We start from the raw sequence: 21,321 nt of genomic DNA, 5'->3' as shown, positions 1-21,321 counted from the left end.
TGTGCATGTGACATTAAAACTTGAAAGCCAGCGAGCATTTGGCCTCCCTTGATTAAAAGTATAACATAATGGCCAATCAGCTTTGAGCTAAACTGAGTGAGCTCAACTGTGAATGGTCCTGGAGCACCCAAAAAAGTGTCAAAGGAAGCCAATTTGGATTTGGCATCTTTCCTATCAAATTGCATTGAGAGCATACTTCATTGACAGAAACAACTTTCATTGTTGAATCTCGTTGTGTTGGTGTCCTCCAGTGGCTAGCTAGCTAAAATTGGCCCTTTCCTAAATTAGCCATGGATGGAGATAGGGATTTGGACTTGTGGTTTTACTTAATTCTCCATATTGCCAATGATTATAAAGGCGATTCTGATCCAACCACTAATTCATACATTGTGCCCCTGCCCAGAGAGGATGGAAGTTCAATATGTAGAAGGCTAATGTTAACTAGCTGGCGTTGCCCATGACAGGAAGTTAGGCTGGAGAGGAAGCATTTTAGCCAGGTAGCCTAGGACAACAACACATAAAAGCTGTACTGTATGACAAAGTGATAGACCGTTTCAACATGAAAGAGAGGAGGATGGCATTTCTCTACAAATAGGGTGAGTCAACATGTTTTTTCTACTTGCAGGAACACACATACACAAATCAGAACCATTGACAGCCACATCAAATTGAGCTTACATTGATTGGACTAAATTGTTTCTAGTATCTTTTCTGGGCAGCAAGGAGGACATCACTTCCTGTCATTTCTACCAGCCAACGGAAATAGTTAACTGAGCAAAATGGCTCAAATGGCAACTCCCTATGTTGAAGATGACTCTGGTAAGGCTGATTTAAGTCAGAACGCTGATTAAATATTGTTGGAGTTTGAGAATAAATACAATTTAGAATGACTAACCCGTTTGTCTTTAGATCGCTTCCCCAGAACAGTAACCCAGCAACGCTCGCGTTGTGGAGCGAACACATTGTCCAAGTGTGCTGCTGCTGGCTAACCAGTTAGCTAGCTAACAAACACACCAGTTAACGTAGTTAGCTAGCTGACTAAACTCAAGCTAACAGATAGCTAGCGTAGCCAACGTTACTACTAGATAATATTTATAGTTAATAGCTATGTCTTAACTATCTTACGTTAGCTATATGGGAAACTAGATTATGTTGCCTAGCCTTTTTGCACAAATGTTTCAGGCTGTATATACCAATTAATTGTGTACTACAGCCTGATATATCAGACTACAGTAGCCCACTAATTTACTGTTAAGGAGTGTAGTCCAGCGGTTTTCAAACCTCTCCTCGAGGACCTCCAGGCCTTTCACAATTCATAGTAAAGGAATTGATATTAGTTGAGAAGTTGAATCAGGTATGCTAGCTGTGCAATAGTTATAATACATGGAACGGCTAAGAGTCCCAGAGGAGAAGTTTTAACACCCCTGGCTTCGTCAAAGTGCGTGCTGTGCGCAGTTTTGCGCGCTGACCAGCGAGAAGTAGGCCTATTCCTGATCTGGCACATCTGCGTGTCACGTTTTTTGATATGCAGGGTAAAGTTAATAATTTCATAATGAGGACAGCAATCACTTTTGCTACTAGCACTGCATGGTTGAAACAGGAGAAGAGCTCACTCCGATTATCAACTTCCAAATGGTCTAAACCAGGGGTACTCAACTCTTAGCCTACGAGGTCCGGAGCCTGATGGTTTTCTGTTTCTTCCTGATAATTAATTGCACACACCTGGTGTCCCAGGTCTAAATCAGTCCCTAATCAGAAGGGAACAATGAAAAAAGACAGTGGAACTGGCTGAGACAAAAAGCAAACATTACTAACTAATAGTGAGGTGGAAGATGCTCAGTTTCCCTTCTGGCTCAGCTCAGGCGCGTACATACACCATAGACATATACATCATTCACACACACACACACAGTCGGCTCAGACATATCCGGCTCAAAGGTCCAGATCATGAGCTCCATCAGCAGCAGATTTTAATTTGGAATGGAAAATAATTGTTTATGCAACAACTGTTAGTGCATCGCATCGACTCGTTCTTCTAATCAAACTGAAATGTATCGGCGCCAATGTATCTAGGTTATGTATCGAATCGTCTTGAAAGGGAAACTTGCACATTCCTAGACAGTATATGTTTATCATTACCGTCTACGAATGGGCTATAGTAGCAGCAGCAAGTGGCTCATTTGAAATGCATTAGCTAGCTAAATCTTTCTAAGTTACCTGTAGTCACAACAGTAACGTTAACTAGCTAGCCAGTAATCCAGTGTCAATTTGGCTAGCTAGCGGCTATAAAACTTTCAATTATGTTGGATTGTTCTGGGTCCTGTTCTTGCTAGTGCCGATGCAAATGTGGCTAGCTAATGCACTGTAGTACAGCTGTATATTGTTGTAACACACACACATATCAATGTTTTAGCAAGCCTTAGTCTACCAACTGAGCAAAACACATTAATTGGTTCAAATGTAAATGCATGGTTTTCAGTGAATTTGTAATATTTGTTTGCGCCTCCTGTTATAGGGAAATACATTGCTGCTACACAGCGACCTGATGGAACCTGGAGAAAGCCTCGGAAAGTGAAGGATGGTTATACCCCTCAGGAAGAAGTCCCTGTGTAAGTAATGCTACCTAAAAGTGACCTCTGTCAAGTCAACCTTTATACTAATGTTGTATTCATTTTGTTAGAAGCCTCTGCTATAAAATGGTTGTTTCCTAATTTCCTCTCTGCGAATCTCTTTGTTTTCAGCTACGAGAATAAATTTGTGAAGTTCTTCAAGGGCAAGCCCGATCTGCCACCAGGTATGAGCCCCGGGGATGCGGCCCAGGCAAGGCAGCAGCAGCAGGGGATCCCTGGCATTGCAGAGAGTGAGACAGCTGGGCTTTCCAAGACAGCCAAGCGAAACATGAAACGCAAGGAAAAGCGCAAGCTGCAAGGCCCGGATAGCAATGTGGAAGCACTTATAAATGCTGTTGCGAATGTGGCGATTGCAGAGGGCGGTGACAGTGAGATGGCTGCATCTAACCCAGCTGAAGCTACTAATGACCCTTCAGGAGCAGCAGCAGAAAAGGCCAAGAAGATCAAGAACCTGAAAAAGAAGCTGAGGCAGGTTGAGGAGCTGCAGCAGAAACTGGACTCTGGGGAGATTGCGCAAGCTACAAAAGAGCAGCTGGATAAGCTTGGGAGGGCCAAGGCCATACAGGACGAGTTGCTGCAGCTTGAAGAGGATTCATGAGATTAAAAAGGTTGTCAAAAGGGCAGTAGACCAGTTATGGAAGTTAGACTGTTGGAAAATACAAACACCAAGTTCTAAAAGAAATAGACATTTACATCTGCATTGATGAGCTTCCCTTGCGAACATTTTTCGGGGATTTGGTGTTATCAAACAGCCAATCAACATTAACTTTGGCTTTGGAATACCAAGTGTACATAAACCCAACACCTCAAGTTATGTTGTTGACAAGAACTGATCATGCTTTTCCCACACTTTCTCCAAAAACCAATTAACGAACGACAATGAGACAGCCATGTTTTTCTCTTAATTTGAAATGTACTTTTAAAACAATTGAACTGAACCCCAACGCTTGTATTGGCTGTTAACTTATTGGCCATTCATAGTTGTAATAGCATTTATTTTAGTGCTCAGTCTTTTTACTGTGAGTTTCTTAACTTTTTTTTTTTTTTTTTTTACCTGTATCTGTCGAATAGCATAGAATATTATTTATTGCATTAAAGATACAGAAATCCCCTATTCAAGAGAATGCCGTTTTGTTGACCCATCTGTGCACTGAAGTGATACACATTTTACCAATGATTGGATGACTTGAAATAGTTTGAATTTGTGTACATAATGAAGCGATTCATGGTTTACAACATTATAAACATCACTCATATGAAAGGTTATTTTAATGCTGCTGTGAGATTAAATAGATAGCTCCCTCTACAGGGGAAATCAGGCAAAGCTGGGCTCAGTGGAAATGACTAAAACTGTATCTCCCCTGATGACAGGGCATAGGGAGTATTGTTGTGGTGACATCGAGAAGCTTACATGTAACATTGATGTGTTAATGGCTCTTTATATATAAACATACGAATTAACGGTTGTCTCGGAATGGAAATGTGGTTAGTTGTTTTTCTCACATAGGACAGTTTTAAAAATCATGATTTACATTACTGGAGGAAGAGGTTTTTGTCTCACAGACTACATGGTATTTATGGAGAGACTTAAGTGATACATTTTGTAAATCTTTCACACACATGGTCTTTCCCTGGTAGTGAATCACTACAATGTTTCATTGTTCATTAACTTTGCAATATTAGATGTATTGAAGACACCATCTGTATTGTAACCTTGTCTCAGTTGTCCTTAAAACGGACCAAAAATAGACCTTTAAAAGTTATTGGTAGTTTTATTGACTTAATGATTTTGTGTTCCTCTGACGCAAGAGTGTGTATTTAGAGGCAATTTAATCAGTTGAAAGGGGATAGCTTTTTGGATAGTTGCCGTGAAAGTGGGCAGTGTACTTCAAGAGTTGCTGTCAGTGTCGAGTATTTATTTGCTCTAAAGTAATCCCAGACTGCATTCCTCTAATGGTTTATTGTGTGGTTGGAAACGGGTCCTAGTGGGCAGACGATGGTATAAAAACTGGGTATTAAACCATAAACTACAGACTTCCAGGGAACATTATAAGACAGGGACCAACATAATGGAAATGAAGGACTAAGCTTAGAATAATAATCTAAATGGTTAAACTTTACCTCAAATATTGCATCATATTTTCTTGGATAGAGACCTGAAATACTAAATACGTTTTTTGCTATTTTCATCACACTAGCTTACTGAAGAGAAAATGAGATATAGTACTTAAACTATCATAGAACGGATTTTCAAATGGAGTACATGCTGTTTCTTGTCTTGCTGACAACTGTGTCGTCCATTGCCTTGAACAGGGAGGAAATCATGGAAGCAATGGTAAGAATATACTGTATAGTAGATTACCAATGAGAACTGCTGCAATTCGTTATTTACTAAACAGCCTGGTTTGTGCTTTAGCCAACTGTTTGTTTTCATACCAGACATGTACGTACTAATACTGTCACATCTTAGGCCTATTTAAGGAACTATGGCTACCTACACATCCCACTGGACAGTAGTAAGAGCCAGGTTTATCAGACTGAAGAAATCACAGAGGCACTAAGGTAACCACTAAACATCACACTTCGTAGTATGTTCTCTCTTTTTTCTTCTGCTTTTGGCTGCCTTTCAACTAGCTTACTCATACTCGATACTTACTGTATGACTACATACAGTACCAGTCAAAAGTTTGGACACACCTACTCATTCAAGGGTTTTTCTTAATTTTTTACTATTTTCTACATTGTAGAATAATAGTGAAGACATCAAAACTATGAAATAACACATATGGAATCATGTAGTAACCAAAGAAGTGTTAAACAAATCAAAATATATGTTATATTTTAGATTCTTCAAAGTAGCCACTCTTTGCCTTGATGACAGCTTTGCACACTCTTGGCATTCTCTCAACCAGCTTCGTGAGGAATGCTTTTCCAACAGTCTTGAAGGAGTTGCCACATATGCTGAGCACTTACTTGTTGGCTGCTTTTCCTTCACTCTGCGGTCCAACTCATCCCAAACCATCTCAATTGGGTTGAGGTCGGGTGATTGTGGAGGCCAGGTCATCTGATGCAGCACTCCATCACTCTCCTTCTTGGTAAAATAGCCCTTACACAGCCTGGAGGTGTGTTGGGTCATTGTCCTGTTGAAAAACAAATGATAGTCCCTCTAAGCGCAAACCAGATGGGATGGCGTATCGCTGCAGAATGCTGTGGTAGCCATGCTGGTTAAAACCTCTATGGGACGGTTCACTGGATCAATCTGAAACTTTGCACACACACTGCTTCCATCTAGTGGCCAAAATCTAAATTGCGCCTAAACTGCAATATTATATTGTGGCCTTTCTCTTACATTTCAAAGATGATGGAAAAAATAATAATTAGAAAACGCATGTTTTTTTGTTTGTATTATCTTTTACCATATCTAATGTGTTATATTCTCCTACATTAATTTCAAATTTCTACAAACTTCAAAGTGTTTCCTTTCAAATGGTATCAAGAATATGCATATCCTTGCTTCAGGTCCTGAGCTACAGGCAGTTAGATTTGGGTATGTCATTTTAGGCGAAAATTGGAAAAAAAGGGTCCGATCCTTAAGAGGTTAAGTGTGCCTTGAATTCTAAATAAATTTACAGACAGTGTCACCAGCAAAGCACCATCACACCCCCTCCTCCATGCTTCATTGTGGGAACCACACATGCAGAGATCATCCGTTCACCTACTCTGCGTCTCACAAAGACACGGAGGTTGGAACCAAAAAAACTCATCAGACCGAAGGACAGATTTCCACCGGTCTAATGTCCATTGCTCATGTTTCTTGTCCCAAGCAAGTCTCTTCTTCTTATTGGTGTCCCTTAGTAGTGGTTTCTTTGCACCAATTCGACTATGAAGGCCTGATTCACACAGTCTCCTCTGAACAGTTGATGTTGAGATGTGTCTGTTACTTGAACTCTGTGAAGCATTTATATGGGCTGCAATTTCTGAGGCTGGTAACTCTAATGAACCTATCCTCTGCAGCAGAGGTAACTCTGGGTCTTCCTTTCCTGTGGCGGTCCTCATGAGAGCCAGTTTCATCATAGCGCTTGATGGTTTTTGTGACTGACCTTGAAGAAACTTTCAAAGTTCTTGAAATGTTCCGTGTTGACTGACCTTCATGTCTTAAAGTAATGATGGACTGTCGTTTCTCTTTGCTTATTTGAGCTGTTCTTGCCATAATATGGACTTGCTCTTTTAACATTTACATTACATTTTACATTTTAGTCATTTAGCAGACGCACTTAACCAGAGCGACTTACAGGAGCAATTAGGGTTAAGTGCCTTGCTCAAGGGCACATTAACGTCATTTAGCAGACGCTCTTAGCCAGAGCGACTCACAAATTGGTGCGTTCACCCTATAGCCAGTGGGATAACCACTTTACAATTTGGGGGGGGGTTAGAAGGAATACTTTATCCTATCCCAGGTATTCCTTAAAGAGGTGGGGTTTCAAATGTCTCCGGAAGGTGGTGAGTGACTCCGCTGTCCTGGCGTCGTGAGGGAGCTTGTTCCACCATTGGGGTGCCAGAGCAGCGAACAGTTTTGACTGGGCTGAGCGGGAGCTGTGCTTCCGCAGAGGAAGGGGAGCCAGCAGGCCAGAGGTGGATGAACGCAATGTCCTCGTTTGGGTGTAGGGACTGATCAGAGCCTGAAGGTACAGAGGTGCCGTTCCCCTCACTGCTCCATAGGCAAGCACCATGGTCTTGTAGCGGATGCGAGCTTCAACTGGAAGCCAGTGGAGTGTGCGGAGGAGGGGGGTGACGTGAGAGAACTTGGGAAGGTTGAACACCAGACGGGCTGCGGCATTCTGGATGAGTTGTAGGGGTTTAATGGCACAGGCAGGGAGCCCAGCCAACAGCGAGTTGCAGTAGTCCAGACGGGAGATGACAAGTGCCTGGACCAGGACCTGCGCCGCTTCCTGTGTAAGGCAGGGTCGCACTCTCCGAATGTTGTAGAGCATGAACCTGCAGGAGCGGGTCACCGCCTTGATGTTGGCGGAGAACGACAGGGTGTTGTCCAGGGTCACGCCTAGGCTCTTCGCACTCTGGGAGGAGGACACAGCGGAGTTGTCAACCGTGATGGCGAGATCATGGAACGGGCAGTCCTTCCCCGGGAGGAAGAGCAGCTCCGTCTTGCCAGGGTTCAGCTTGAGGTGGTGATCCGTCATCCATACTGATATGTCTGCCAGACATGCAGAGATGCGATTCGCCACCTGGTTATCAGAAGGGGGAAAGGAGAAGATTAGTTGTGTATCGTCAGCGTAGCAATGATAGGAGAGACCATGTGAGGATATGACAGAGCCAAGTGACTTGGTGTATAGGGAGAAAAGGAGAGGGCCCAGAACCGATCCCTGGGGGACACCAGTGGTGAGAGCACGTGGTGCGGAGACAGCTTCCCGCCACGCCACTTGGTAGGAGCGACCGGTCAGGTAGGACGCAATCCAGGAGTGAGCCGCGCCGGAGATGCCCATCTCGGAGAGGGTGGAGAGGAGGATCTGATGGTTCACAGTATCAAAGGCAGCAGACAGGTCTAGAAGGACAAGAGCAGAGGAGAGAGAGTTAGCTTTAGCAGTGCGGAGAGTCTCCGTGACACAGAGAAGAGCAGTCTCAGTTGAATGACCAGTCCTGAAACCTGATTGGTTTGGATCAAGAAGGTCATTCTGAGAGAGATAGCAAGAGAGTTGGCTAAAGACGGCACGCTCAATAGTTTTGGAAAGAAAAGAAAGAAGGGATACTGGTCTGTAGTTGTTGACATCAGTGGGGTCGAGTGTTGGTTTTTTGAGGAGGGGAGCAACTCTCGCTCTCTTGAAGACGGAAGGGACATGGCCAGCGGTCAAGGATGAGTTGATCAGCGAGGTGAGGTAGGGGAGAAGGTCACCGGAGATGGTCTGGAGAAGGGAGGAGGGGATGGGGTCAAGCGGGCAGGTTGTTGGGCGGCCTGCAGTCACAAGTCGCAGGATTTTATCTGGAGAGAGAGGGGAGAAAGAAGTCAAAGCATAGGGTAGGGCAGTGTGAGCAGGACCAGCAGTGTTATTAGACTTAACAAACGAGGATCGGATGTCGTCAACCTTCTTTTCAAAGTGGTTGACGAAGTCATCCACAGAGAGAGAGGAGGTGGGGGGGGGGGGAGGAGGATTCAGGAGGGAGGAAAATGTGGCAAAGAGCTTCCTAGGGTTAGAGGCAGATGCTTGGAATTTAGAGTGGTAGAAGGTGGCCTTAGCAGCAGAAACAGATGAAGAAAATGTAGAGAGGAGGGAGTGAAAAGATGCCAGGTCGGTAGGGAGTTTAGTTTTCTTCCATTTCCGCTCCGCTGCCCGGAGCTCTGTTCTGTGAGCTCGCAGTGAGTCATCAAGCCACGGAGCTGGGGGGGAGGGCCGAGCCGGCCGGGAGGATAGGGGACACAGAGAGTCAAAGGATGCAGAAAGGGAGGAGAGGAGGGTTGAGGAGGCAGAATCAGGAGATTGGAGGGAGAAGGATTGAGCAGAGGGAAGAGATGATAGGATGGAAGAGGAGAGAGTAGTGGGAGAGAGAGAGCGAAGGTTGCGGCGGCGCATTACCATCTGTGTAGGGGCAGAGTGAGTAGTGTGGGAGGAGAGCGAGAGAGAAAAGGAAACAAAGTAGTGGTCGGAGACTTGGAGGGGAGTTGCAGTGAGATTAGTAGAGGAGCAGCATCTAGTGAAGATGAGGTCAAGCGTATTGCCTGCCTTGTGAGTAGGGGGGGACGGTGAGAGGGTGAGGTCAAAAGAGGAGAGGAGTGGAAAGAAGGAGGCAGAGAGAAATGAGTCAAACGTGGACATAGGGAGGTTGAAATCCCCCAAAACTGTGAGGGGTGAGCCATCCTCAGGAAAGGAACTTATCAAGGCGTCAAGCTCGTTGATGAACTCTCCAAGGGAACCTGGAGGGCGATAGATGACAAGGATATTAAGCTTAAATGGGTTAGTGACTGTGACAGCATGGAATTCAAATGAGGAGATAGACAGATGGGTTAGGGGAAAAATTGAGAATGTCCACTTGGGAGAGATGAGGATTCCTGTACCACCACCCCTCTGACCAGATGCTCTCGGGGTATGCGAGAACACATGGTCAGACGAGGAGAGAGCAGTAGGAGTAGCCGTGTTTTCAGTGGTGATCCATGTTTCCGTCAGCGCCAGGAAGTCGAGGGACTGGAGGTTGGCATAGGCTGGGATGAAGTCAGCTTTGTTGGCAGCAGAACGGCAGTTCCAGAGGCTGCCTGCGACCTGGAACTCCAGGTGAGGGGTGCGAGCAGGGACCACCAGGTTGGAGAGGCAGCAGCCGCGCGATGTTGTGCGTTGTTTGTGTAGCCTGTGCAGAGACGAGAGAACAGGGATAGGCAGAGGCATAGTTGACAGGCTGTAGCAAATGGCTACAAAAATGCAGAGGAGATCGGAATGAAATGAGCTAAGCATCTGGGAGAGGAGAGAGGGGGGCCTCCCTCACCAAAAACTTCTACCTCAGAAACTAAAATTGTTTCACTGAACAGTTGTTCAATGTTTAAAGGAATAAACTCAAACCCACTTTATTCAGCTAGCCGACTATGACACCATAGCTGACTAGCATGCTAGCATCCAATAACACACAGTTTAACACACAGTTAAGCACAAATACTCACAACAAACCACCAATAGTGTGTTAACTAGCTAACCAGCATGCCAGCATCCAGTAACACACAGCCAAGCACAAACACTTGGTCACAGCAAACCACCAATAGTGTGATAACACACTAAACAGATCATTCGTGTCTGTGTCAAGTTCCTTTCATGACGCAGCAATGATTCAACATTGGCTAGCTAGGACAAGTATATTGTAATTAGCTGCTACCGTACCGTTCGCTGGTCGTGCTGGGTAGCTAGGTCGTGCTGGGTAGCTAGCAATGGCCACTGTGTTGGCTTTGTTTTAAGAACGGCTAGCTAGCTAGCTTCGTGCTACACCCGGCACACAATGGCTACTGTGTTGACTCTGACTCTGTTCGAAAAAACGGCTAATTAGCTCGCTTCGTGCTACAGCCGGCACGGCGGAAGACACTGCCAAGACACAGTAGCTACCCACGATACCTAGCTATGACGCCGTAGCTGACTAGCAAGCTAGCATCCATTAACACACAATTAGCACCAATACTTGGTTACAACAAACTGCCAAGAGTGTGTTAGCACACTAAACAGATGATTCATGTCCGTGTCTAGTTCCTTACATAACGCAGAACGCAGCAAAAATTAAACGTTGGCTAGAAGCACATTTAACAGTGGGACAGCTAATCGTTACCAGTAGCTACCCGCTAGCTAGCTAGCCTCGTGCTTCGATACTAACCTACAATAACCTACGGAAACCTACAACAACAACAATACTAACCTATAATAAATACAATACCTAACTACACTAACTACCAACCTACGATCTAATGCATGGTTAAGCTATACTCAACACCAAATGAGAAGTTTGCTTACCTCCAGCTAGAGAGCTAGCTAGCCTCGAGCTTCAATACTAGCCTACGACTTGTGATTGGCACTGTGACATTTGCACTGTGACATTTTAACAAATAGGGCTATCTTCTGTATACCACTCCTACCTTGTCACAACACAACTGATTGGCTCTAATGCATTAAGAAGGAAAGAAATTCCACAAATTAACTTTTAACAAGGCACACCTTTTAATTGAAATGCATTCCAGGTGACTACCTCATGAAGCTGGTTGAGAGTATGCCAAGAGTGTGCAAAGCTGTCATCAAGGCAAAGGTTGGCTACTTTGAAGAATCTCAAATATAAAATATATTTTGATTTGTTTAACACCTTTTTGGTTACTACATGATTCCACAATCTGGACCCTTTCTTTCTAAAATTAGCCGCCAAAATTGTCGCAAACCCTATTACTAGCCTGTTCAACCTCTCGTATCGTCTGAGATCCCCAGAGATTGGAAAGTTGCCGCGGTCATCCCCCTCTTCAAAGGGGGTGACACTCTAAATCCAAACTGTTACAGACCTATATCCATCCTGCCCTGCCTTTCGAAAGTATTTGAAAGCCAAGTTAACAAACAGATCACCGACCATTTCGAATCCCACCATACCTTCTCCGCTATGCAATCTGGTTTCCGAGCTGGTCATGGGTGCACCTCAGCCACGCTCAAGGTCCTAAACGATATTATAACCGCGATCGATAAAAGACAGTACTGTGCAGCCATCTTCTTCGACCTGGCCAAGGCTTTCGACTCTGTCAATCACCGCATTCTTATTGGCAGACTAAATAGCCTTGGTTTCTCAAATGACTGCCTCGCCTGGTTCACCAACTACTTCTCAGATAGAGTTCAATGTGTCAAATCGGAGGGCCTGTTGTCTGGACCTCTGGCTGTCTCTATGGGGGTGCCACAGGGTTCAATTCTCGGGCCGACTCTATTCTCTGTGTATATCAAGGATGTCACTCCACCTCTATGCGGACGACACCATTTTGTATACATCTGGCCCTTCATTGGACACTGTGTTAACAAACCTCCAAACGAGCTTCAACGCCATACAACACTCCTTCTGTAGCCTCCAACTGCTCTTAAACACTAGTAAAACTAAATGCATGCTCTTCAATCGAACGCTGCTGGCACCCGCCCACCCGACTAGAATCACTACTCTCGACGGGTCTGACCTAGAGTATGTGGACAACTACAAATACCTAGGTGTCTGGTTAGACTGTAAACTCTCCTTCCAGACTCACATTAAGCATCTCCAATCCAAAGTTAAATCTAGAATCTGCTTCCTATTTCGCAACAAATCCTCCTTCACTCATGCTGCCAAACATGCCCTCGTAAAACTGACTATCCTACCGATCCTTGACTTTGGCGATGTCATTTACAAAATAGCCTCCAACACTCTACTCAGCAAATTGGATGTAGTCTATCACAGTGCCATCTGTTTTGTCACCAAAGCCCCATATACTACCCACCATTGTGACCTGTATGCTCTCGTTGGCTGGCCCTCACTACATATTAGTCGCCAAACCCACTGGCTCCAGGTCATCTATAAATCACTGCTAGGCAAATCCCCGCCTTATCTTAGCTCATTGGTCACCATAGCAACACCCACCCATAGTATGCGCTCCAGCAGGTATATCTCACTGGTCATCCCCAAAGCCAACACCTCCTTTGGCCGCCATTCCTTCCAGTTCTCTGCTGCTAATGACTGGAACAAACTGCAAAAATCTCTGAAGCTGGAGACTCTTTTCTCCCTCACTAACTTTAAGCATCAGTTGTCAGAGCAGCATACCGATCACTGCACCTGTACACAGCCCATCTGTAATTAGCCCACCCAACTACCTCATCCCCATATTGTTATTTATTTTGCTAATTTGCACCCCAGTATCTCTATTTGCACATCATCTTTTGCACATCTATCACTCCAGTGTTAATACAACATTTTAATTATTTTGCACTATGGCCTATTTATTGCCTTACCTCCATAACTTACTACATTTGCACACACTGTATATAGATTTTCTATTGTGTTTTTGACTGTACGTTTTGTTTATCCCATGTGTAACTCTGTGTTGTTGTTGTTTTTATCGCACTGCTTTGCTTTATCTTGGCCAGGTCGCAGTTGTAAATGAGTACTTGTTCTCAACTGGCTTACCTGGTTAAATAAAGGTGAAATCAAAAATAAAATAAATAAAATGTGTTATTTCATAGTTTTGATGCCTTCACTATTATTCTACTATGTAGAAAATAGTACAAATAAAGAAAAATCCTTGAATAAGTAGGTGTGTCCAAACTTTTGACTGGTACTGTATGTGTCTCATTAACATTTATCTTACCCATTATAACTTTAGAACCTTCCAGAAGGCAACTAACTTGGCCGTCTCAGGAACACTCAACGAGGCCACATTGGCAATGATGAAACGACCTCGGTGTGGTATTGAGGACTCCTTCAATGACAAATCCCTCAAATATCGAGTCATGGGTGGGTCATTTGATTTATTCTCCTCTGACTTCATTGTTATATGATCTTGACTTGATGAGTCAAACATATGGCCACACAATCAACTATGGGTAAAAACAAAGCATTGCCATAAATGTTTTAGCTATACAACTATTTTCGACTAGTATATTTAACTAATGCCTATTTCCACAGGTTCTACTTGGCGTAAGAAGATGTTGACCTACCGCCTCTATAATTACACCCCAGATTTGGGCCTGGCAAAAGCACGTGCGGCCATCCAGGCTGCGTTTAGGTACTGGAGTGAGGTGTCATCCCTGAGTTTCCGGGAGGTGCTGTTTCCGGGAAGAGCAGACATCAAGATCTCGTTTCATAAGAAGGATAGATCATGTCCGGTGCCCTTCGATGGACCAGGTGAGAGTCAGAGTACTCCATAGTCACACTGCAGTTTGAATGTGTGAAAGAAGGCTTTTCTGATCTCAGCTGAAGTGACATGAGTCTGATCTGGATGATCTATATGCCTCTGAATGTGATAGCATCTATATGTTTACCTGTCTGAAAACATCCTCTGTCATTAGGGGGAGTGTTAGCCCACGCAGATAACCCTGAATCAGGCATTGTGCATTTTGACGAAGACGAGCAGTGGACAGAGGGGACGACCTCTGGCCGTAACCTGAGGATTGTAGCAGCCCATGAGATTGGTCACGTGCTTGGCCTGGGTCACTCTCAGCACCACAATGCTCTGATGGGACCTGTCTACTTTGGTTACCGTGCCAACTTCAAACTACATCCTGATGATATCCGTGGAATCCAAGCTCTGTATGGTGGGGGCTGGATTATGATTTATTTTATTGAGTTAAGACAGACAGAGTATGTCATCAATATCTGATAAGCCATATAATTATTCCATAGTAAGACTTTGATTTCCTGTGGATGTTGTCTGCAGAGGATAAATACAGTTTCAAGCCGTTATGTCCCGTGTAGCTCAGTTGGTAGAGCATGGTGCTTGCAATGCCAGGGTTGGGGGTTTGATTCCCACGGGGGACCAGTACAAAAATGTATGCCCTCACTAATGTAAGTCGCTCTGGATAAGAGTGTCTGCTAAATGACTAAAATGTGAAATGTGAAAATGTGTTTGAAACATTTGTCTTTTCTGTTCGCCTTTAGGGAAGCCAGGCAATCGTCCAACAGTATCCAGAAAGCCAAATGATTCATCCCTAGAGGCAGGTCCACCACATCTTTGCAAGAGTATCATAGATGCAATTATGTTAGGTAGGTATTGTAAAGATTTAATCCCAATTTTTGCCCTACAAAAAACTATGTAATTACTGCAAATTAGAAAAGCACTTTCATTCAGATATACAGTATCTACAAGTGTTTGTCTGATATTTATCGACCACCCAGGTCCTTTTCGCAAGACATATGTCTTCAGCGGTCAGTATGTTTGGACAGTGTCTGACACTACTGGCTACAACACACCCATCCTGATCTCTGTGCTGTGGAAGGATCTGCCAGGGAGCCTCAATGCAGCTGTGTACTCTCAGAGGACCAACAAGTCCTACTTCCTGAAAGGTAAACCTTTTGCCCTGCATCACACTGTCCCTAGCCTGGTCCCATATCAGTTTGTGCTGTCTTGCCAACTTCATTGTCATTATTTACCAAAGCTACCATAGGAGTCGGCAAGACATCACACACAGATCTTGGACCAGGCTACACTGTCCCTGTTTCAGTTCTGGAATTTCTGTCAGTATTGTAGTTTTCATGTGTCACTGTCATATTCTTAATTCAGGAGACAAAGTGTGGAGGTATACCAGATTCAAACTCGACATTGGCTTTCCGAAACACTTGGCCAGCATTCCCTCTAATGTCGATTCAGCCTTGTACTTCAACCGGAACAACAAAGTGATCTTCTTCAAGGTAATGAACAAACAAACAATGGTTTTGGCTAATGTGTGAACATGTAACATACCCTCTAGTCTAGACCATTTCAGAATGAGTGATGACCAGATAATAGTTACACTTTATTCTATCCCAAAGGGTTCTCAGTATTGGCAGTGGGATGAAGCTGGGGCAACGGACTCCAGCACGTATCCCAAACCGATATCACATCTCTTCTCTGGGGTACCCTACAGCCCAGATGCAGCCTTCACATGGACAAACGGCCATATATACATTTTTAAAGGGAACCAGTACTGGCGCATCAACAATAAACAAGTTGTGGATAAGGGCTACCCTCTCATAACAAGTGAAAAATGGATGCAATGTGATAATTAGGCCATTGGAGGTCAGTGATGTTTTATTTCAGAATCACCTTTATTCACCAAGTACATTTACACATACATATAATTATTTGCCTTAGTGAGAAGGTGCTGCCAGCAATAGACAATATACAAACAGAATACAGACAAGTCCACATAGACATCATACAGAATATACAATATCGGAACAGTAAACATAAAACATAAAACTCTGGAGCAGTGGCGACCCGTCATTCAGGGCAGGTGGGGCACACGTTTGTTTTTGGTTGTCTGTTTTGCATGTTATTTAGGCATTAATATGTGTCACATATCAGTTTGCAAACAATGTAAAAAAAAATATATTAATCATTGAGTTAATAAAGCCTCCATACAAACATGGTCTCTTTTTTGCTTTCTTGAGTAAGGCAGCTCCAAAATGCAGGTGTTTCAGCCTAGCTGAGTGCTTTTTGTGGTGGTGGGGCAGCCAGCGGAAAATATGGAGCGTAGGGGTTGGTAATGTTCTCTAGATGCGCCGTGATTTGCTCAGTGTTCTGTCACTCATGGGGACGCTATGTCACTGCCAAATCTAAAGGTAGAGCTAGAAAATTCAAGCCCCTTGGGTGCTGCCATAGAGTTACATTAGAAGTGCCCATCCAAGAAGGCTCAAGGTCATTAGCCACAGATAAAATGACGTCAAATCTACAGTAGCTTTGATTGGACTGATCATGTCAACATCATACTTTCAAAATCTTAGCTAGCAGTCATCATCATGAATCAAGTCAACAATCTACTGGCAAATCCTTTTTAATGCTTGTCATATGAAGAGAAATAATGAAGAGAAATTATAGATAAAACGTATCGGAAGTAGACAGGACTTTCATACCGCATAGCCTAGCCAATGTATCACCTAACCCTCTGAGGTGAAATATAGTAACATTTAAGGATGTTTATTTATTTTGACAACACAAGAGTTACACAGATGTTTTATGTACTGTATCTCTTGTGCAAGGCATGTAAAATGTATATAAATCCCTAAACGTAGAATTCCCCCCTCTTGTACACTGTGCATAAAACTGTAACAATGGATGTCTTCACAAAAATGTATATTAGCAAACTGACTAAAATAAAGCAATTTTATTTATTGGAAGTAGGATCAATGTGTTATATTACGATTGACTGTCTGATACCTTAAGACTGTCAATAATAAACAAAACAAGGTGATTTAGTCTGTTGAATCTTCTCTAGAATCAGTCTGTCGTCTCAAAAAACAGTCTATGAATGGTCTGCTGGAGACAAGTGTTGGGCACCTCAGTGGAACTGGAAGGTGATGCCTAGTATTTGGTGGTCTTCCCTCAGACACTATAGACTAGGGAGGAGGCAGTCAGGGGCACCATGGAGCCTGTCTCAAAGTCAAAGTCTATCATGGTGTGGTTGACTGTGCTGTTGCTGATGATGCTGCTGGTAGAGGAGCCTGAACCCATCTGGCGGTCACGAGTGCTTTGGATGTAACTCTGGAAGGCAAGTGGTAAGGAAAACATTACATTGATTCTCTAGGTCTAGGATGATTGAAAATAATTTACATTGGTCAATTATTTGTATTTTTTAAGACATGAACCACAACGATGTATATTAGCTAAGTGCATAAACGTTTTGAAATAAGTGTTTTAATCAAGCTCATTCATGCCCATTAGTGGTGAAGTAACTCACTGGGGCCAGGACGTCTCCAGCATAGCGCTTCAGGATTGGAGGCTTGCGATGGCGGTAAGTGCCCTGCTGGGGTCGTCTCTGGGCATCTCTCTGTCTGATTCGCATCAGTTGGACCTGTCTTTGTCGGCCACTGACAGGTACTTGGGGGCATTCAATGTAATTTAGCATGGGACAGAAAAAGAGAGAATTATGTTGTAACCAGTTTACATGTTAAGTTTAACCTAAGTTTCAACTGAAGTAGTGATGACCGAGGAAGTAAGCATTCCATGTTTTTATGAAACTGTGTCACTCACCTTCTGTGTGGGACACTCCTTTGGCAGTGAGCATCCATTGCACCACTACCCCCATCAGACTGAATAGAGGACATACGCCTGTTATAACCCAGCTGTACCAGCAGAGGGGGCGAGGGGGAACCTGAGACAGGATGTCGTACGCATGGCCAGCCAGCAGCGACGTCTCCACAAAGAAGTCCACGCACGCCATCACCACAGCGGCGCCGACTGCAGCCGTGGAGAGCACAGTGAATAGTTTCTGCCACTGCAGTGTGAGAATGGCACAAAAGGTGCTCGTGGCCAGGAGGGCACCGAGAGGCGCCCATAGTGGGGTAAGGCTGTAAAACTGTCCGACAACCAGCAAGTTGGCAAGGGTGAGCAGACTACCCAGATGTAGGCCAGTAATGATGAGCCCCACAGTCTGTACTAGCATAGTCACCAGGCCACAGAGCACAGCCACTCCCAGGAGGATGCCTGCTTTGGTCTCCATAGTCAACTGAGTATCCAGCACAGGCTCCTTATGGTACAACAGGCAGACTAGTGCAGACCCAAACATGAAGCCTGACAGGAACATGACCATCTTAAAGCAGCGGTATCCTAAAGAAAGAGAAACAATTGGGGGGATGTTAAGTAACAAGATTAAGAAGGAAGCAAAAGTGTACTTAAAGGGCAACTCCACCACTTTTCAACCTCATTTTCATTATCTCCAGCACAATACCAGTGTCTACATATGTGAAAACGGTGCATTTCTATGTTTTGTAGGAAAGAAAAGTAAGTAAAAAAGTTCTACACTATGATGTCATCGAAAGTTAAAACATTTAAAAAACAGTGATTTTCAAACTCTATGAGATTCACGGTGATGTAGAGCAAGAGAATACCCCCCCTCTGGCTAGAAACTTGTTGCAGGTTTTGAAAATCACTGTTTAAAAAAAACTTTGAATCCTACCCTGTGATGTCAGAGAGAAGCATTTTTTTTAGGATCTTTCTTCTTATCTTTTTAACCACAGATCATAGAAACGAGGCATTTTCACATATGTAGACACTGGTATGGTGCTGGAGATGATGAATATGAAGTTGAACAGTGGCGGAATTGTCCTTTAAGTGTAATAGGTTTGACAGAGTTGGGATTTATTAATAAAAAAGTCATTTTTAGACTAGAGTTTGTCTTTGGTATACTGTACAGTTTACAGAATATTTGAGACATAGTTGACTTCACATGAAGCATAGTCTGCTTAAGACAATCTAAACGTGTCTATTATCAGACAACATTCACGGCGAGTGCATCTGTTGGGTTTAATGGATTTGGACCAGGCCAGGAGGCTACCTGAATCATCCCAGGTGGCTATTCTCCAACTCTCTATCAGAGGAATGCAGCAGAACCAGGTGGCCCATCTGTCTCTCTTTCCAAGCCTACCCTAGAGATTATCCACTTTATACCCCGGGCTGGCCCAGCCCAGACACCTGGCCCTCTTGTGTATACTGTAAGATTACAATATAGGTAGGGTAAGCCCATCGACTCAAAGTGAGCTGATGAAATAGTTTCACTTAATATGATGAGGTTAAAGGTCAACTGGGAATTAAATAATTATGTATCTATAGTGGAGCAGATTGCAGATATGCCTATCATATTTGTAATGTGTATGTCTTGAGAGTACACATGTGAAAGTTACAACTGTCCTCTATTACAGGTCAGGAACATACCAAAAAAGCAGTAGATGAGGCCGAACAGAAAGCATACTGAGCAGACGATGGATGGGATGAGGTCATACTTCCTAGTGAACCCCAACTCACACGTATCCACTTCAGCCATGCCAGAGAGGATATATTGATCCACTTCAACCTGGCTCAGCACTGCCCCATCAGTGACCAAGAGTGAGCTGGGGTTTGCCATCTTGGGGCAGTCGTTCAACAGGTTAGGATAAAGACTGTGCTTTTGTTTTGCAACTTAGGCCCTCTGTGTAACTGTGTTGTTTTCCTGTCTTAATCTCATTTGGGAGCATATGCAACAGTCAACGCCAAGCCGTGATATTGTCAGTATTCCATTGGGACAGGACTTTGCTACATTCATTTAATGAAAGAATGTGACGAATGCTTCATGTTGGTAGAATGTAAGAGCTGAGGAAACAGGAAGCTCATGTGAGAAGTGTGTGAATCAGACCCTTTCCTGTCCTGCACCTGCAACAAGAGGACAGGAGAATCAAATACAGCCAGAGAAAATGATATGACCTCTTTAATAGGCAGACTATAAATAATCAAACTGGACATTACTCTATATATCTAGTCTCCACATATACATCTAAGGTGTTGTCTAAATAATCTGCATAGAGACGGTAACCTCTGTACTACACAACCCTCTCCCCAGGAACCAGAAAAGGAAACTGAGATCCTCTCTGGGTCACGCATCTTTTTCTTGACCCTTTGTTAAAATGCAGGATGCAGATGAGGAAACGAGGGGTGGCTTGATGCTGACTGAGTCATTGAGCCTCTTTGTTTTGAACATATGGTAAAGCGCTCCAATCACAGAACAATGCTAAGCAAACAAACACCCCAACAGTAGGACATACCGTTCCAAAACCCCATAAAGGAATTGTGTATTTTTTTATACACATTGACGTCGCAGGTGGCCTCAAAAGCTGGATTCATTTTGGGGGAAACTATGTAACACAATTTTAAAAAAAGAATAATCTGCAAAAAGTTGAAAAAAGCTATATCCTCAGCATCCAAACCACATGCACCTTGTTGATCACATACTTAACTCTGCACCCAAGGATACATTGTATTGCCTTAGTCTGACCAGTAACAGAGTATGCTCTACGTTGAATGACCTTATAAGCTTTCCAGGTAGATCCCCAGATAATTGAATTAGAGGCCTATTAGCAGAGTCTAGTGAGGCTCATGTCCTGCTATCCTGCTACCTGCTTGTAAGTCACAAAGAAAACACTATCACTTTCTATTGCACCAATCAAGTGACTTTTGCTATTATAATATAACTTAGATATCAGGATGATAAACTCTTCATTTTTGATAATGAATTAAAACTGAGCCATCTGCCAAAAAGAAAAATATATATTTATACAGTCAGACACATGAGCACCTCATTATCAGTTTATTACAAAATAGTCATATTCAACAGGCATTACATGAGTGGTATAGCAAATTCCACTTGTTTGATCATTAATAGATAGGATCACATATTTGGATCTGACATTAGCAGACATATGCAGACCAGAGAGTATTTGAGGTCATGAGTTTACAAATACTGTTCTCATGAATCATTTTAAGAGTCTGAAAATACTTAATCTTACCTGACATGCAGCATATCCTTGTCAGAATTACAAACTGTGATGAGAAGGAATAGGACTGCTACTCATTTGACCATTTCTATGGTATTCTAGGTGGAGGAGTTACATTAGTTTGTTCTGTCTATGCTGCGTTGAGGACAACCTACTCATGCGTGCGTCCCTCTCATCTGTGGCCACTGGACCTCTGACAGTGTCTGACATCAGTGAAAGAGAG

The 21,321-nt window shown here is 43.5% G+C and overlaps 3 protein-coding genes across 3 annotated transcripts; 2 read left to right on the top strand and 1 right to left on the bottom strand.

The window, feature by feature from the left end:
- Positions 1-484: 484 nt before the first annotated feature.
- Positions 485-4,392, top strand: LOC311149565 (partner of Y14 and mago B). Its single transcript, XM_084186742.1, has 4 exons — positions 485-596; positions 704-819; positions 2,516-2,609; positions 2,742-4,392. The coding sequence occupies exons 2-4, from the start codon at positions 780-782 to the stop codon at positions 3,226-3,228; spliced, it is 621 nt and encodes a 206-aa protein (XP_084042868.1). The 5' UTR covers positions 485-596; positions 704-779; the 3' UTR covers positions 3,229-4,392.
- A 492-nt stretch (positions 4,393-4,884) lies between these two features.
- Positions 4,885-15,863, top strand: LOC311149917 (matrix metalloproteinase-19-like; the record flags this gene model as incomplete). The annotated part of the gene is made up of 9 exons (XM_084187146.1): positions 4,885-4,965; positions 5,101-5,192; positions 13,483-13,613; positions 13,785-14,003; positions 14,168-14,413; positions 14,757-14,861; positions 14,994-15,161; positions 15,379-15,506; positions 15,627-15,863. 9 exons carry the CDS (start codon positions 4,885-4,887, stop codon positions 15,861-15,863), a joined length of 1,407 nt encoding a protein of 468 aa, XP_084043272.1.
- On the bottom strand, positions 15,855-21,293 carry LOC311149353 (transmembrane protein 198-like). Its single transcript, XM_084186522.1, has 5 exons — positions 21,111-21,293; positions 19,507-19,980; positions 17,827-18,402; positions 17,534-17,673; positions 15,855-17,337 (listed from the first exon to the last, which is right to left on the bottom strand). The coding sequence occupies exons 2-5, from the start codon at positions 19,694-19,696 to the stop codon at positions 17,179-17,181; spliced, it is 1,065 nt and encodes a 354-aa protein (XP_084042648.1). The 5' UTR covers positions 19,697-19,980; positions 21,111-21,293; the 3' UTR covers positions 15,855-17,178.
- Between the last annotated feature and the right edge of the window lie 28 nt (positions 21,294-21,321).

The sequence above is a fragment of the Coregonus lavaretus genome, assembly GCF_964263955.1.
Source record: "Coregonus lavaretus genome assembly, chromosome: 22".
Lineage (NCBI taxonomy): Eukaryota > Metazoa > Chordata > Actinopteri > Salmoniformes > Salmonidae > Coregonus > Coregonus lavaretus.
Note: the sequence above shows the minus strand (reverse complement) of the source record. Positions and strands in the feature narration are given on the sequence as shown.